The sequence below is a fragment of the Petaurus breviceps genome, unplaced genomic scaffold (assembly GCF_028583685.1).
Source record: "Petaurus breviceps papuanus isolate PSGF00001 unplaced genomic scaffold, PetGlider_PUasm1.0 80, whole genome shotgun sequence".
In the NCBI taxonomy this organism is placed as follows: domain Eukaryota; kingdom Metazoa; phylum Chordata; class Mammalia; order Diprotodontia; family Petauridae; genus Petaurus; species Petaurus breviceps.
The window spans coordinates 15,074,821-15,093,398 of record NW_027186540.1 but is presented as its reverse complement, the minus strand read 5'-3'; the positions used below and the strand labels follow the sequence as shown (position 1 = coordinate 15,093,398).

The 18,578-nt window shown below is 35.5% G+C and overlaps 1 protein-coding gene across 4 annotated transcripts in view; it reads right to left on the bottom strand.

The window, feature by feature from the left end:
* The window catches only part of LOC138176026 (hepatocyte growth factor), a 104,951-nt gene that overhangs the window by 52,726 nt on the left and 33,647 nt on the right, over window positions 1-18,578 (bottom strand). For 2 of the 4 annotated variants that reach the window (XM_069106749.1, XM_069106751.1), the window contains exons 5-7: window positions 18,087-18,229; window positions 11,435-11,555; window positions 9,629-9,747 (exon numbers count right to left, since the gene is read on the bottom strand). In XM_069106749.1, coding sequence (XP_068962850.1) covers window positions 9,629-9,747; window positions 11,435-11,555; window positions 18,087-18,229 — 383 coding nt within the window. Of the gene's footprint in view, window positions 1-9,628; window positions 9,748-11,434; window positions 11,556-16,811; window positions 17,850-18,086; window positions 18,230-18,578 lie in introns of those variants that run through there. The other 2 variants (XM_069106750.1, XM_069106752.1) reach the window with 2 other exon arrangements.

The window sequence follows — 18,578 nt, the reverse complement described above, 5'->3', positions numbered from 1 at the left end:
GGAGCAAGGCTTCTTGTGGAGTACCCAAGAATACTTTGATCATGTTCACATTAAGATTTTCCTCAATGGCTTGAATAAAGTAATTTTATAATTAATTTGTCTAAAGACACAGCTGACTCGTTTATCAAGTTTGCTGAAGAAACAAAGCTGCAAAAGATAACGCATTCATTGGGTGATGAAATAAGGATCCCTGCCTTCCCCACCCCCAAATTCAATAAGTTAAAATGATAGACCAAATTGAATAAGATGAAAGTTGACAGGGATAAATAGAAAACCTTACACTCAGACTGAAAGAATAAACTACACACAAATAGGTTAGAGGAGAGGTGACCAAACATGGGTTTCTAGATAAACTTCTGGGTTTTATTGAATAGCAAGCTAGGTATGAATGTAAGTGAGAATGAAATGTCAGCCAAAGAAGCTTCATGATGTATTAATAGCAACAGCAATGACAACAGTAGACAGAATTTATGTAAATGTTCTTAGGTTTACAAAATGTGTTCTATATGTGATCTCATTTGATCCTTACAACAACGTTGTAAGGTAGATATTATTGATATAGTAAATTGATATATAAATAATATTATTATTGTTTTCCACATTTTATAAATGAAGAATCTGAGATTGACAGAGGTTAGGTAATTTGCCCAGGATCACACAGCTAGTAAGTATCTGAGGCAAGATTTGGACTCTACTGTTCCTGAGTCCAAATCAAGTACTCTATTTAGTGAACCACCTCACTGCCACATCAAGAGAAACATAGCATCCAGAAGAAGGAAGTATGCCCCATTTCAGGGATTCTTAACCTTTTTTGTGTCATGAACCCCTTTGTCAGTTTAGTGAATCTGATAGAGGCCTTCTCAGAAAAGAAATGTTTTAAGTGCACTAAATAAAATACATTGCTTTATGAAAGATACTCATTACATTAAAATACAATTATCAAAATTTTAAAAATAACAAGCTCATTAAGCCTAGGTTAAGAACTCCTGCCTAAAAAGTTAAAGACCATCTTTAAATAATGTATACCTTATTTTAAAAAATTGTAATGAACTTTAGAATATTTCCTCTAAACAATAAAAATATGAACATGAGGCAACCATTAGATCTCTAGAAAACTTAGCTTTCCAAAATAATAAATTCCTTGAAGAATATGAATATAGATATCTAAGTTTTTATGTTGTGTTTATGATATTTTTCCTAAGAAAGTTCTACTCTGATGCCCATTTGTGACATAAAGTTAAATCTAGGTTCAAAAAGATGCATGCAAGGACCAAGAAGGCCACAGGTTCCCCATCCCTGGATTAAACCTATATTCTTACTCCCAGATAAGTAAATTCCCTCAACTAAAATAGATCAGCACTTTCTCTGCAATTTACAGACTGACAGAACTGTCTAGAGTACTTAGAATTTTAGTGACTATTCCAGAGTTGAACCCATATTTTCCTAGGGCCAAGACCAGTTCTCTGTACACTACACCACACAACCTCTTATGTTCATCTAATGCTCTAATATTAAAAGATGACTTCAGCAAGCATATTAAATAATAAATAATGTGATAAAAATATCATTTATCAAGCTTTACAGATGAAGAAAATTGGCAATTTGGTCCCTTACCCAGGTTCACAAAGGTATTGCGTATCAGAGCTTGGTTTTAAGCTCAGGTCTTCAGCTCTAAAGCATACTTTGCACTACCACATGTATTTTACTGGTAATCAGTTTTTGTCTTTACAAATTAGACTCTAAACCAGGGGTTCTTAAACCTATTACAAACCAGAATATTTTTTTTTTATTTATAAACTGAGAAAATGCTAAACTTTGGTTTAAGGTCTGTAGACACCAGGTTAAGAACCCTATACTAGACAAAGGCTCTAGAAAAGATACTTCCATTACTGACGCAATCAACATGTAAAATTTTTCAGACTAGCATACCATACACTAGAACAGAAAGTTCCTGCTATATGTTGTCCAGCCTGTATCTGAAGACCCCTAGGGAAGAGGAACTTACCAAACCCTGATGCAGCTCAATCTTTAAGTAGTTTGAATTACTAGGAAATTTGATCTAAATCATGCCTAGATATGACTCTGAAACTTTCATCCACTGCTCTGAGTTCAGCATTCTGATGCTAAGGAGAACTAGTCTACCCCTGTTCAACAGGAAAGTCCCTGAAGTACATGGAGAGACCTTTCCTATTTCTCCTACATCTGTTTATCGCTAATAAAATATGCCAAGTTCTTTAATCTGATCCTCAGATGACATGATCTCAAGGCTCTTCACCACATCCTTATTTCTCTCATCTGGATGCTTTCCAACTCATCAGTGTCTGTCCTAAAATGGAGTTGCCAGAACTGAATTCCATATACAAAATGTAGTATGACCAGGACAGAGCACCAGGAAACTATCAAGTCCCTAATTCTGGACCCCTTGCCTCCATTAATGGAGCCTAATATCACATTAATTTTTTTACTAACATATCATACTACTAGATCATTTCAAACTCATATTCTACTGGACACTTGCTTCTTTTTATTTTCCTCTAGCATCTAGCCATGATTCCCTCATCTGTATTTGTTAAGCTATTTTTTAAGGCCGGGTGACAGATTTTATATTCATCCCTACTAAATTCTATTATGTTTTACACCATCAAGTTCCTTTTAGATCTGGACTCTACTGTTCTTCCTAGGTTTTCATCATCTGAGAAACTGATAAATAATTTCTGCCTTCATTTCAAGTCATTAGTAAAATGATTAAATAGCACAGGGCCATGTGAGTGGCCTTTCACTGCAGCCTTCCTACCAAGGTGACATCAAAACACTGATGGTTATTTTTTAGGTCTAACCATTCAAACAGTGTTGAAATCATGCAACTAAAATATCATCTACCCCACATCTCTCCTTGCTACAAGAATAACATGATTTGGTAAAGTGATTTACTAACATCTCAGTAAAGAATATCAACATTCCCTTGATCAACCAATTTAATAAACACATTAAAGGGAATAAAAAAAAACAATTAGGTTGATGTAGTATAGTAGAAAGGGCACAAGTTTTAGAATCATAGAGCCTGAGTTACAATCCTGCCTTTTTCTTTCATTTTTGTGTGATAAATATCTTAAGCTTCCTGTGACTCAGTTTATTCATCTCTAAAATGAAGGGGTTGGATTCTTCTTCTAACCCCTTTCTACCTCTAAATCTATCAATCAAAAAGCTTAAAAAAAACTTAGTACTTATCACATACTTTATTAAGTCCTGTGCTAAGCACTGGGAATACAAATAAAAATCCAAAATAGCCCTTGCCCTCAAGGAGTTTACATTCTAATGAAGGAAATAACACATATAAATCATTGCATAAAATATGTTTACAGGATGTACCGTGTTTCCCCAATAATAAGACACTGTCTTATTTTTTTTTGACAGAAAAACATCAGAGGGCTTATTTTCAGGGGAGGGCTTATTTTAATGAACATTGACAGCAATTTTAATAAACAGGTAAATGTGAACAAAAAAATGTACCTTTATTCAATAAGCAAATCACTGGGGAAGAACAGGATGACGCGCTCACTGCTGCAGCTCTGATTGGATGCAGCTCGGAGCGCGGCATGCGTTTCATGGGGGGGGGGTGGGCGGTGCATACAGAGGGTACCGTAATGTAGCATGTAGTGAAGGGGATCACCTTCACTACAGTAGCAATCTCAATAGGGCTTATTTTCGGGGGAGGGCTTATTTTAGAGGAATCTTACACAGTAAGGGGAGGGCTTATTTTCGGGATAGGTCTTATTATCGGGGAAACATGGTAAGCAAGGTAACCTTTGAGGAAAAGGCAGAAAAGGCTGTGGAAATAAGGGAAAGACTTCTTGGAAGAGGTGCCCTTTTTATGTTCCTAAGAACTATTCTTAATGCAGCCATGCTTGTTCTCTATGAATATCACTTGTTTTTGTGGTTATTTACTCATAATCCACTCAAATATCACATTCTAGAATGTGACCAAGAAATGAACTCAAGACCTCTGATTTACAACTCACAATCTCTTACTCATTTGCCCTTTTTAAAAATCTTTTCTATAATTTCAGTACTTCTAGAATTAACCTAAATCTTTAAAAAGTCACTAGTAAAGAAACATTAGTTATACTGACCAGTTCTTTAAGTACCCTGGTGAGGTGCACCTTTCCAGAGGCATAGTCTTGTTATGGGTCTCATCATACTAAAGTTCCAATGAAAACCGATTTCAAATTTGTTTCCTTGACTTAGCATCTCTAACATTACCTTACTTGTTTCTTACGCGTGTTTGTTTGTTTTTTAAATAGAAAACTTAAGCCATGGATTTTTTTGTGTGTGTCTCTCCTTTCCTAGATATTTTCACCCATGAGTTTCTGGCTTTTTCTATTGTTTTCTACTTAACTTCCTGCCTCATAGCTACTACCTGTGGTACCTAACTTAGTATAAAAACACACTTTTCTCCTATATAGTCAATCAACAAGTATTTATTAAGCACCTATTATGAGCCAGGCATTGTGCTAAGTGCTAGAGGCACAAAGAAAGGTAAAAGACCCTGCTCTTAAAAAAACAAAAACAGAAAACCTCTGCTTTCAATGAATTATTTCCTTTTATTTACCTTTTAAAGACCTTTTTCTTAGATTTGCAAGATTCCAAACAAATATATTTTTATCATCTGTTAGGCACACTCTATTTCTGACCAAAAGTCTATCAATCCTGTATTTTAATCTGTGATATAGAAAAATCCAAAATCAAAACATCCAAAACATGCTGAATTTTATCTTCCTGACTGACTCTTCCAAAATCTGCCGCTTTTGTTTTTAAAGTCAGTGTCTTTCATCAGCTATAGTGATCAGAGTTACCTGTGCCTTTAAAATCTTTTTCTTGTCTGAAATTTCATAATCCTTAGGTTTTTTTTATGTATGAGTCCTTCTGGCAGTATCCTTTATTCCTATATGAGTTATAAAATATCCATAATAGCCATCAGAGTAAAGAGGTCCTCCCTGACATCTTGGATATGATTTGTAAATAATTATTATTTACATACTTTTTTATTTTCTTCCATCAAAATATAAACTCTTTGTCATTAGGCATTCTTTTATTGTTTGTATTTATATATCCCCAGTGCCTAGCACAGTGACTAGAACATCGTACACATCTAATAAATGCTTGTTGATTGATTAGTGACATATCATTCAAGAATTGAGCAGCCTTCTTTATTATTATCAGTTCAACACAATGCTGTTTCAGCAGGCAGTCACTAATTACCATGACTTGTCTCTTCTTTCTCTGGCCGTTACAGGATAATCTCACACTTGATGGTACTCTAAAGCCACATGGTCATTCCTTAGATAAAAAAAGAGTAGCTCCTTCTACTTAACTCAAAGATTTCAGTGATTCTTCTTCTCTTTTAGGATTTCCCTCTTCACCTTCAGCTCTTTTTTCCTCTTTGTTTACACACTGAAGCTCTTCTACTTTTTAAGGAACACTTCATTCTCCTTGATAACTTGGAGAACAGAAAGGTGTTCTGTCTGCTCCTTTACACTGTTTTGTAGGAAGGAAACTAGACTGAACTTTGGACATCAGCTTCAGTTTCCTCATCTCTAAAATTGGTATTATAACAACTTCCTTGCAGGGTTGTTGTGGTGATCAACTGAAATAATATATGCAAAGCACTTTATAAGCCAGAAAGCACAATATAAATACTACTTAGCATCATTGTAATTATGGCTTTTTTACGTGTAGTTTTTACTATATAATTGGGTTTTCAAATCCTTTGTTTTATTTACTGGAGGAGTCCATATGGCCAGCTCTCATGGAGAACAGCTGAGGCAGACTCTCTGTGGTAGTCTTCAACTCTGGAGTCTCCTTATCATCTAGTTAAGACCTCACCTCCTTTTTTAGTACCTTGATAGGCTCACTCAGTTTCTCTCTGCAGTCCTTCCATCTTCTTTCACTTCTTCCTTTATATTTTTCTTTGAAACCTCTTTAAGTAATTATTTTGCTTAATCTTGAATTCTCCTGATTGTAGGTGAAGCCCTCTTCCCTTGCTCTAACCCAAACTTTCCCCACCAAACCCAGAAGTCAAAAGATCTTTTCCATGTTGGTTGCATAACTGAATTTACAGTCAAATACTAGTACAGTAGCTGAAAGAAATTCAAAATTTTTTCAGAGCCACTTCTGAAACCTGCTTTGATATGGCAATGGATTACCCTTTATCTGGGAAAGAACATAAATCAGGTATCTAAATTATCACAATATACAGAACTGTTTAGAGTCTCCTGGAAGAGATCTCTGTGCATTCAGAGGAGTTTGACTTGACAGTACACAGAGGAAAAACCAAGGCAATAATGAATATAGGTTGACCAGATTTCAACATGAATTTAGATGGACATACTATAGAACTTGTCCAACAATATATTTATCCGAAAGAGACAATACAAATGGCCAACAAGAAAGATGAGCACAAAGTTGAAAAGGAAGAACAGAGTAGGCAGGATTACCATTGGGAATTGCAGATTTCTTTTAATGACCTCCTTCTTTCCATGAAAGAAAAGGCCCATCTTTTCAATGCTAACATTTTGCTGGTGTCAGTAAATGGCAACAAGACAGGGTACCTCATTGCCTCTGATGAATTGACAATAAACATATACAAAGAGCAATAGAGAGATCAGTGGTAAGTATGAGAAGGCTACAAAAAATGTGAAGAACTTTGTAGAACAGTAATAAAAGATGTCATCAAGACATCGTATGATAAGAAGAGAAGATGGAATCATCACATGAGTGAGGAGTGAAAGGTGGACAGAGCGCTCCACTGGTACACTCAAAATATTGGGAGAAAGTTAGGGACCCCACATAGTGAAGTTTTAGGAGAACACAGACAAAAGTTATACAGAATGAGAACAGACATAGATAGGCTGTGATTTGCTTTTTGTGTAGGAATGCCCAAATGGATTGAAGTCTCAGGACCATTTAAATACTAAATATTGTTGACTTTGAAGTTTCAGTTGAATGATGAAGCTAAAACCAGATTACAAAGGGGGTGAGGACTGGTTGAATGATGAAGCTAAAACCAGATTACAAAGGGGGTGAGGACTGGGTGAAAGAAGTAGAGACAATGAGCATAGACAGCATTTTCTCAGAAGGAAGGTAGAGATGTAGGAGAGCAGCCCAAAGTGATGGGAAAATGTCAGGTCTCCCTTATTTTAAGAATGGAGGAGATCTGGTCATGTTTGTAAGCAGCAGGGAAGGAGTCAGTAGATAAAGACTTAAAATTAGAACAAAAAAAGAAGTGATGGTAATGGGAACAGTCTGCTGGAGAAGACAGGGATGGGATCACAGGCAAATGTAGAGGTGTTAGTCTTGCAAGGAGAAGGGCCACCTCATTAGGAAACTGATGAAATGGAGGAGAGAGTGGGAGATGTTAGTAGGGCTTTCAGTTTGAAGAGAAAGGGAGACAAGAGATCTCACAGAAAATAATTTCCATTTTCTCAAAAAAATAAAAGACAAGGTCCTCAGCTGAGAGGATATGGGGAGCCTTGTGGAGGGAAATTAAGATTTGGAATAGGTTCTGTGGGGAGGGGAATAGGGAATCAATTAGGGAGGAATAAAATGATTACCTTGATACAGTGAGTTTACAGTTGAAGTTAGATGACACAAATTTGCACTGTACTGTAAATTTAGTTATATTACTTTCTTCAAAATTTATTGGTAACATGTAAATAGTAATCCAGGGGTATAGTTTGGCAAGGGATACATGGTAGCAGGATCTAGGAGGAAAGGCTCCAAAGTAATGTAGAGTGGAGTTGAACTAGTTAACGAAAGGAATGAAAATGAGAAAGGAAGAAAGGAAAGTCATAGTATTAGTGGTAGCAAACAGAAGTACTAAGGAGGAGAGTCCGTCAGTTAACAAACATTTATTATGTACTTGCAGTGTACCAGGAATTGTGCTAAGGGTCTGGAAATATAAAGAAGAGTAAAAACACATTCCTTCTCTTAAAAGGTTCCCATTCTAATGGAGGACACAACATGCAAAAAAAATGTACACAGAAGATATGTAAATACATACATTAATATGTATATATACACAAATATGTATGTATAGAGTGGAAATTTAAAGTAATCTTGGGGGAAGGCATTGTATATAGGAACAGGGAAAGACCTCCTACAGAAGGTAGGATTGGAGGTTGAAATAAGTGCAAAGAATATTTTTAGAAGAACTAAGATATAGGGAAAGAAGGAAACATAGGAAGTTATGGTCATATAGAGGAACATCAGTTTTTTGTTATGGAAGTAGATTGTCGTTTGTAATAGTGAGGTATAAGGTATAACCATAATGTGTAAACCTGAGGTGGAATAGAGTAGTCATTGAATTGAGGAAACTGAGAAAACCAATAGATTAAGGTTCCTAGCAGATCATTGACATGAATGTTGAAGTACCCTAGTAAAAGGGTAGGTGTTAGAAAGGTGATGAAAAGAATGATCCAGTTAATAAATTGTGCTTTCATCCATATTGGAATCTCCATGATATGGAAACTCCCTCCGCTAAGGTAGGTGGGTAACTCATCTGTGAATAATTGTCTTAAAGAATTAAAAGTTGTGACTTACTCACAGTCATATAATGTATCATAGTAAGAGCTTGAATTCATTTCTGACATCATCTTCTGACTTTAAGGCTGGCCTGTTTACTATAGCACACTGCCTCTCACCTTGGACAGAGCAGACATTTGATCTTTTAAAATTGGCAGAATTAATCAGAGAAAGTAGGACAGGGCCAAGAACTGTGATTTCAGGAAACACAAACAAGCATATTACATGAATTCTCCCTCCTAAAATCATCTTGTATTCTACTTGCCAGTACAGATAACACAACTCCCTTTCCCCTTAGCCCTCCCAACCTTAAGGACAGAAAATTTTATTTAAGATTTTCTGTTTCCAGTGTTTCTCACAGTACTTTGCTCACAATAAGTACTGCTTTAAAAAAAATTGAATTGAGTCAAGAAACAGCCTGTGCAAAGACTTATGTGAAGGCAAGAGGATACTGAAGGAGAGCTTCAAAAAGGCAGGCTGAACTGGAATTGTGTGGTGCAAACTGCATATGAGAACAGACAGCTAGACTAGGATTAGCGAGTGGTGCGCTAAAGGTGTTAGAAGTTTCTATTATGCTTATTATCCTTAATTCCTGTATATGTCATTCATCAAGAGAGAGCCCAAGGTACATTAGCAGCACATGGATTCTCTCTAGGGAGAAAATGTTCTCTAGAAGAAAGAGTTCAGGACTAGCAGTAGAGAAACAAAGGTCTCAGTTTTCACTTCTCCATTGACTCTGAGACCTTGAACATGTGCATTAACCTAAATTTCTCTCCATATGTTCATCCACTTGATATAATGAAGAACATTACCTGTCTCTGTACATTGCTTATGAAATTATAGGTATAAATAAAGTACTTTAAAAGGATGATGATATGTGCATGTAAAAAAATGAATACCATAATGAAAACTTTTTTTATAAATTAAAAAATAACAGTAAAATTCAAAGAATGGGTGGAATGAGCTGTTAACCTATCTCATGGATAATTGTCCACTTAGACCTAGCTCTCAAGAGGAAAAGGAAGCAATAAATTTGTCTCTAACTCACCACATGTTTTAATTGCACAGTATTCCCAAGGGGTGTCAGGGTCAAGAGTATAGCACCATGGCCTCGGCTTGCCATCAGGATTGCGGCAATAATTATCATCAAAGCCCTTGTCAGGATATCTGCAAACCACACCAAGAAATGTGTCATGTAAATCTGCCTGGAAACACCACCCAGCCCTCTGTTCAAGGAGTGCTTTTCAACTAAGCACAGATCCTGTGAGCCAAGAAAAGGGAGGTTGCATTGGGGTTGTGTATTATTAGAATTTGCTACCTATCAACCATGAAGTTGACATTCATGTGCTATTGCGTGTGGGGTGCCAGATAGGGTTAACTCTGCTAATTATTTAAGGCCTTTCTGGTGGCCCAGGACCAAAGACAAAACTGAATCCATATCTCATAGAACCCAATTAAAAATGGATTATATAAACATGACCTGCCATAGAATGCTCTTTAAGAAAGTTGGTTCTTTTGTAGGAATCTTTCTAAGTTTAAATTGAAAGTTATGTTTCAATAGCTTCATTATTAATAACAGCTTTATTCTGCTAATAGAGCATTTCTAGGTCATGTCCTCACCCTCCCAGTAGTAAAAAATCAAATACTTATGTATTGCTTTCTTCTACATTAAACTTAGCATAGTCTGAAATCGTTGCTTGATTTTGTTACCATATTCCCTATGGTATTACCTGAAAGAGAGGTGCCATTTTTTAAAAGTAGGGGCTTAATTAGAAAAGCACAAAACAAATGGCTTAGTAAATGCCAAACAAAAGGGGGAAATTATTAGTTTGCATTTTTGTTCATATGTTTAAAAGTGAAGAAACTTACTCAAAAATGACCCATAAAATTTCAAGGCAAAGTGAAATGGATATTGGAGACAATTATCAGAATACTTCAGGCCCACACTGTCTCTTAGAGAAAAAAAAAATTGTGGAGTTTGGATGCATCCTCACTGTACAATTAAATAATAAACATGAACCTGGCTAGTTAATCAGAGCAACTGTAAGCTTTATGTTTGTGTTTATTTTGTTTTAAGTCTCCACTTCTCATCACCTGTAGAGATACACCCTGGATTAATAATATTTGTGACTCAGAAAAGGCACATATCACTAAAAAAAAGAAGAATCTTATTTCATGGGGTTATAGATTTAGAGTTTGAAGGAACCTTAGAAGTCATTTAATCTGTACCCCTCATTTTATAGATAAGGAAAGCAAACCCCTAAAGGATATAACTTGCCTAAGATCACATAGATAATAAATTATAGAACTGGAATTGAAACTCTATTCCTCTGACTCTAAATTCAGCACTCCTTTCACTATACAACACTGCTCTAGAAAGGCGTAAAGGCCAATATTAGCAATAATAGCCAATTTCTTCTCTGCTCCTCTAGTTCAGACCGGTAGGACTGTTAATGAGTCTTTCTCTTCTACACCTCCCCCTTCCTCCAAAATATGCAAGAGTTAGGGAAATGAGTCATATAAATGTTCTACCATACCCTGTCTGATACCATTGTCCCCAGAACTATTCTGATGGGGAGAATTCCAACCACTGGGGGCTTGAGTTAGTGCCAGATGGAGTCATAACTCTGTAATTATGTCCTCATCATGAACTCCTTTTCCCAGAACTCTGATGGTCCTGAGAACTGTGTCAAAAGTATCATACATATTAAGAGGAGGTTTCTGACTCTGTGTTTGTTGGTCTACTGGTACAGTCAATCTCGTGCCCAAAGTGGGAATATCAAAGGGCTTGAATGGGTGATATAAAGAGAACTTTCAAAAATCGAGCCAACACAAAATCAGGAGATATCTTTACCTCTCTGGCAAGAATTTGTGTCGGTGTGGTGTCTGATGATCCCAGCGCTGACATATCTTGCCTGATTCAGTATGATCCATGGGACCTCGGTAACTTTCCCCATTGCAAGTCATACATTCAACTAACAAAAGAAAAGTAAATATTAGTATGTTGGTAGCCTAAGACAGCACAAACAAGGATAGCACTGTTGTATTAAAATATCAATCTTTTCAACCATGAATTTTTGAGAAAAAAATGATATTTTAATACAGTAATCTAGGTTAGGATATTATCAAATTGGGTTTTTTTAAACATCAGTGTTAAAATATCCTTTCAGTCAGCTTCAGAATAGTGTAATAGTAGATGGTGTTTTGTGAAATCAAATTTAAAAACTTAAATTTAAAACATATTTAGGATGGTGTCAGGTTACCCTGAATATGAAGTACTGGCTATCTAAGTTTTGGTTGTTTCAACTAGATCAAGCACAAAATGAGAACTTAATCACCATGCAAAAAGCATCTAGAAGACTGAGAATTTAAGCCTCTTCAAAGGCTAATTTCCCCACAGAAGTGCTAAAACCAGTTTTTTTTGTATCATATCAAGTATTGACAGAGCAAGTTATTCACCCTATAATGATCCAATAGGTTATAATAAAAATAAAAACCAAATACTGAAAGTAGAGGTCACAGGAAGGGAACCAACCAATCTAGGAAGTTGGAATACTGTCTTGTGTCAGAAACTACGTGTTATACAATGGACATATTTTTTAAACATCCCATTGATCCACAGACTCTGTTGATAATAATGTTGGCCACAATAGGATTTCTCTGAAATGTGTCTTGCATGTACATATTGTATTTAATTCTTATTACAAAATCACATAATACAAACTGACCTATGTTTAATTCATTGTACTTTCACCTCTTAAAAAGTATAAGCTAAATCTGTGAGCTAGCCAGTATCTATTAAGCACTTGCTATGTGTCAAATATTGTGCTAGGTCAGGGGTGGGGAATCTGCAGCCTTGAGGTCACATGTGACCTTCTAGATCCTTAAGGGGAACCTTTTGACTGAATCCAGATTTTATAGAACAGTAAATTTGCTAGGTGCTGGTGATAAAAAGACCAATGATGCAACAATACCTATTCATAAAGAGTTTACCTAGCAAACTAATATATTTGTTTTAGACGATGGAGTTGCTTCACAAATGTTATACTGAGAACTCTAAACCCACTTACATTCTGGTCATCTGTCCTGACCATTCCTTAACTGAATATGGGATTCTTCAAATACTTAAATGATGCTGTGGTATACCATACGTGCAGAAGAAAAACATCAGTATTTATCTTTCCTGAAAATTAGTTTGTAACCATTATATAATTTGTTTTGGGGTCTACTGCTATTTTTTTAGGTAAATTTGATGTCTGTTGATATTAGACTGGAGAAAACCTGACCCTCTTCAAATTTAGTATGCCCCACTGATAAACAAGTAAAACTCAAAGGTTAGATTCAGCAATATATGAGCTTTTATCGATCATTTTATCATAATAGTGTTTCAGGTATAAACACATCACCACTTTGTTTTCCCACTCTGATTCTTTTCTTTGTTGGCTAATCTGTACATCAAGACAAAGCACTGATTCAGTCTTTCGTTACCCTGATACTAAGAAGCCCCAGCCTCTGGAATTCTGTAAGTACCTACTATGCAAATGAGGGAGGCTAATAGCATTTTGCTAAAGCCATTTGGATTGACCTCAGTCCTTTACATGGCTCGTTTTCACAATGATACTCCTCAAATAGGTCAGGTGTCAGCACATTTCAGCTTCACATATGAATGGATCACACAATTATTTAGTTCCAATCTGTCTATACTTGGTTGAGTGTTTTTATACAAAATAAAATGAAATTCTCTTTGTTCCCTCATTTTCTTAAGATAAGACTAAGGGAAGTTCCATTATCTCACATAAGCAATATGTATATGATGCTCAAATATAAGGGTCTTTTATGTCTTTTTCCTACAAGTGTAACTTTCCCTAATTATATATTTTAACACAAAAACAAGAATTGACCCTTACATTATCACTGTGAGAATCAAGTGAAATAATAAATATAATACATTTTGTAAACTAAAGTACCACATGCTATTACAATCAATCTCATTATTATTTATTTATTGAACACATGTTTTGTACTCAATATTATAGTAAGCGCTGTGAGAAATGAAGAAGTAGGAGAAAAGGGTACAAAAATAAATATAGGCGCCTGTATTTATAGGACCAATAATCTAGTTGGAGGAACAAGATTTACAAATATAACAGGAGATGATATGTGATTATCCATCATAGGAGTTTATGATTACATGTTCTGCAAGATAAAATGGAGAACTGACATCAGGGAAGGTATAACAGTAGAGGTATGATTTAAGATGGACCTTAGAATATGGACATAAAGAGAGGAGTCAGAAAAACAGGAGAGGCAGTGAAAGGAAGGAGAAGGCTGGGGAATACAGTATGATCAAAGGTGCTGAGGGGAAAACACCATAAGTAAAGGGAATGAGCCTGCTGAATGAACAGACAGGATCAGTAGCTGAGGGTGCTGGGGGGAATAGTGATAGATGCAAAGGGTTGGATAGAGTGACATTAAATTAAAAAAATTAAAAGTCTTAAAAGTCAGACTAAGGAATTTGTACAATATCCCTGAGATCTAAGATTTAACTGCATACATGTACATATGCATATTTAGATTATATATATTACATATAAACATACATACACACAATCAGAAAAGTCAATTTTAAATGGAATTGCTTATACCCTTCAGCATTTCCCTCCCCTCTTCCCTTTCTAAATAGTGATAGGGCTCTCTACTAGGTACTTACCTCACTGAGTCAAAGAGAAGACTAGAAATGAGAAAGGAAAAAAATGTCTGGATCATCTTACCCAAGGGGAATAGCTTGAATTATTGAGTTTTTTAGGAATCTTTTTCCATAACCCATGTTTCTAGTCAGACACGGGAGGACCAACTTCAGTAATCCAATCCATGGCAAGAAAATGAGAGAAGAATAAACCAAAGGAGTATCTTCTCTCCCAAATTCCAAGTCCACATACACTTTTCCAAGATCTCGATCAACTTTGTTTGGAAGGGTGGAATGGTGTGGCCCAGGCAGAAAAAAATTCTTTTCTGAAAGGACTTCCTGCTAAAGCACCCCAGCAGGTGGCAATAGTTCTTTAACACTGAAAAGGATAAAGTATGGCCCTTTCACTTTGCTACTGGTCCTGCTCCACTTATTTTAAAGGCATCGATAAAATCTTTATTATTTCTATAGCAGCAACAATGAATCCTTCACTTTAAAAGATCAAAATAAGATGTTGTACTCAGCCACATAAACACAAACCAAATAAAGTGTTCTGTTTTTAAGTAGCCTTATTTTGGTAAGAAAAGATATGACCTAAAATGATGGACATAAAGTCCAGAAAAAAAAATCCCATAAAGACTTATTCAACTTTAACATCTTTCTGATGGCAGCAATAAACAAAAAATGAACAGATATGTTTTGTGTTCCATGAGTTGTCCACTATAAAAACATAAATGGTCTGTGTTTATACACTAAAGGAATGATTTGTAAATATTCTGTAACTGTGCCTATGCTATTTTTTAATCCCTTTACTAAGTTCTATTATATTGTACTAGGAAAGAACATCTTCAGGTAAATAAAATCATTCTGATGTTTATTTTTATAAAGCTCATGCTAATTTCTTTCTTAACTTCTTTTGAGTTGTTAACATCATTTCACAAACTTCACACATAAACAGAGTTAACTTATTTCTTTCCTTAAATGGATGACCTAATTGAGTAGGGAACATATATAATAAGGATTAGTAGTGATTCATTGATGTGGGGGGGACTTTAAGAATATTGTAGAGAACAGATAATGACAGAACTTCATTTGAAAAACTTTTTAAAGATCTATGTTGTAATTATGCTTATGATTTTAGATTTTAGTCTTTAGTTATTTTCTAGATTAAGTTTTCTGTGTCAAATTTTGTCTTTTAAATGAAAGTTGTGTTTTCCTTACATTATATGTAACAGTTCTTAATGCTCTGAGAGAACATTTGTCATTTCAGTTAGAACTTATATGTGAAAGATTCAGATTTCAAAGAAAAGAATAATTGACATCTAATACTAAATAGCTAGTTTATAACATATTTCCTTACATTTCAAACAACTTTTAGTTGGTTATTTCATTAATAGGTTAGTCACTACCATCTTAGAAGTTAAATTTGCAGAAATTGTAACAAATAATTTGTCCCAGAATAGTTTAGTAGAAAGTGATGCCTCCTAATAACATGAAAGTCACTTTATATATTAAAAGGTTATACTATGAAAAAAATAAACTTGGGCAGTTCTTAATAAGTTGGAAAAGCTTCAAGTATGGTCCCAGGGATAGATTGTATCTGCTGTGGGGACCAGTCTTAACTAAATTCCAAGAGGTTTCTCACTAGAAATAAGACATAGGTCACAAGTATTTTGGTGATGTTGGCCAACCTATGAAACAAAAACAAATACAAACCTCGTATTTTAAATGATGAATCAACTATCAGGCAAATTGCAGTATGAGCAACAGATATCTTTGGATCCATCCAATTTTTTTTTAAATAAAAATAACCATAATAAATAATAGTAATAGTATACACACCTGGGTGGAAGACTTTCACCACAGGTTCTACCTAAAATTTTTTATTTGCAGGGTTGCTTGCTTTGTCTCAGCTGCCAAATAAATTCTATATAGTGTCTATCTTTAGGTTTTTCCAACAGAAATAAATTAGAATATCCTTTTGTAATTGGAACTGCATTACAACCCTGTTAAAACATGGTTTATTATAATATTAATTCAAATAGCACTGGTTCTTCAAACCATAGGATCAGTCTATAAAGATTAGTGCAAGTTCCTAAATATTCTATTTTATTTCCATTTCATATTTATAATAATTTTCAAATAAAGTAACTGTAAGCTGTAGTAATATGGGGGTGAAATGAGGAGGGAAGTAGGGTCATCTCTTCATTTTCTCTTTACTGTTATTCCTAATTTTAAGCCTTCTTTTCTAAGTGAGTGAGAATGAATGCAAACAATTCAGAGACCAAAAGTTCATAGGCTAATAAGATAAAGGAAGCTGGAAAACTTCTCTTTGCTTTCACTTCCCCTCTAATTGTCTATGTTAGTCAGTCAGTCAAGCAGCCAGCCAGCCAGTCATCTGACTGAAGTCAGTACATTTGGGGGACAGCTCAGATCTTTTCCACATAAACTGTAGCAATGGAGACCCTCTAAAAATAGGAACTTCTGTCCCATGTGTAAATTTGCTTCAAATGCTTTGTTATACCCTTGTTCATACAAAACAGACTTGTTCATAGTTACCATAGACAAGTTTATTTTTTTTTAAGAAAACATGGAGAAAGTTATAATGAACAGAATGTGATATGGAATGGAAAGTGATAGTTTACAAAGCAAAAATGGAACTGGCTCTAGCACAAAGTTAAATTAACTTTAAACTAACGAACAATTAAAAAATATTCTATAACAATTATCCAACGATGATAGCGATGAAAATCACCCTAATATCAAATGAATGCATTTGGAGGAAAATTGTCAAAGAAAGGCCTTTGGTTCACAGCAAACTAATGAAACATCTTTCTAGAAAACTTGGGCACCATTCCAGTAAACCCCTGAGTACTTTAAAAAAACAAAAAGCAAAAAAAAACAAAAACCCCACTGAATTCCTAATACAACAGAATTCACGTTTTGAATGTGTGATTTTTAAAATGTTGAATTTCTGACAAAATTCATGGTTCCAGCTATTTTAGTAGCCAGATTTACCTAAGGAAATAAAACCACAGACAATGCTGAAATGCTTATTCTTCCATCTTGTGAGTCATTCAGTTTTCCACTGCAATAGCATGGACAATGCCCATTTATGCTGTGGGAGGAGGTAACAAAATGGATTTAGGGTACTTTCAATCAAGAAAGCTTGAGAACCACTGCTGTCACCTCTCATATAATAATATTCTGTGTTGTGCTTAGTGCTCCCCATACGTCCAGCAAAGCACAAGTACCATGTCCTCCAAAGCACACAGAGTAAACAGGCTTACATTGTCCCAATCCTATATTCTTCTCCGGTGTCTTCCAGGACAAAGCTTCCACAGAAGCAGCTGTCTGGTGAGTGGAATTGATACGTGACTAAGAGGTCTACTCCCTAACCTGCCCCTTTGGGAATTGTAAGGAAGGGGCTGAAGTGAGGAGGAGCAATGTGTGTGTGTGCACACGTGCATACCCCTGAATGAAAGAGAGAGTTCCTCCCTCTCCTGTCCACCCCTGAAGGGATTCCTGAAGCTACCTCAAGGCTCTCTCTGTGGGGTTTAACTCAGCCAGCTCCTATTGCCACCTGCAGGAGAGAACCATGTTCATTATTTTGCATTTGAACTAGATAGAACTATATTCCCTCCATATTTAACAATCCTTTTAAAGATTAATCTCTAAATTAATCACATATAAACAGGACTCCACTTCTAATGCCCATTTCCATTGGTAATTTGATTAGTTACTATTAACAGTCATGAGGGTTAGACTTCCACATTAAAGGCAAACAGTGTCCCACCATGCGTTAATGTTGTTAATTTACCTTCTGAACACTGAGGAATGTCACAGACTTCATGGCGTACCTCTGGATTGCTTGTGAAACACCAAGGTCCCCCTTCTTCCCCTCGAGGATTTCGACAGTAATTTTCCTGTAGGTCTTTTCCCCGATAGCTCGAAGGCAAAAAGCTAGTTTTAAAATGATAATCATTACAGTATAAGAGCATGCAAATCTTATTGTACATCATGCTTTATTAGTCACTGGGTACAGGGGTATTTCTTATTTACCCACCCAGACTTATTTATTTAAAGATAAATATAACATTCTTGCCCTTCCTCCTTTTGTTTTAATCAAACCAGAAAAAAAAAAACATGCTTAAACTTCATTCTTACTTTTGTTACACTGGTGTCACAGTATAGCCATATGAAAATTTCATGATTCGAACTACAAGCTCAGCAATATTAGTAAAATGTGTGTGTGTGATAAAGAAAGAGAGAGAGAGAGAGAGAGAGAGAGAGAGAGAGAGAGAGAGAGAGA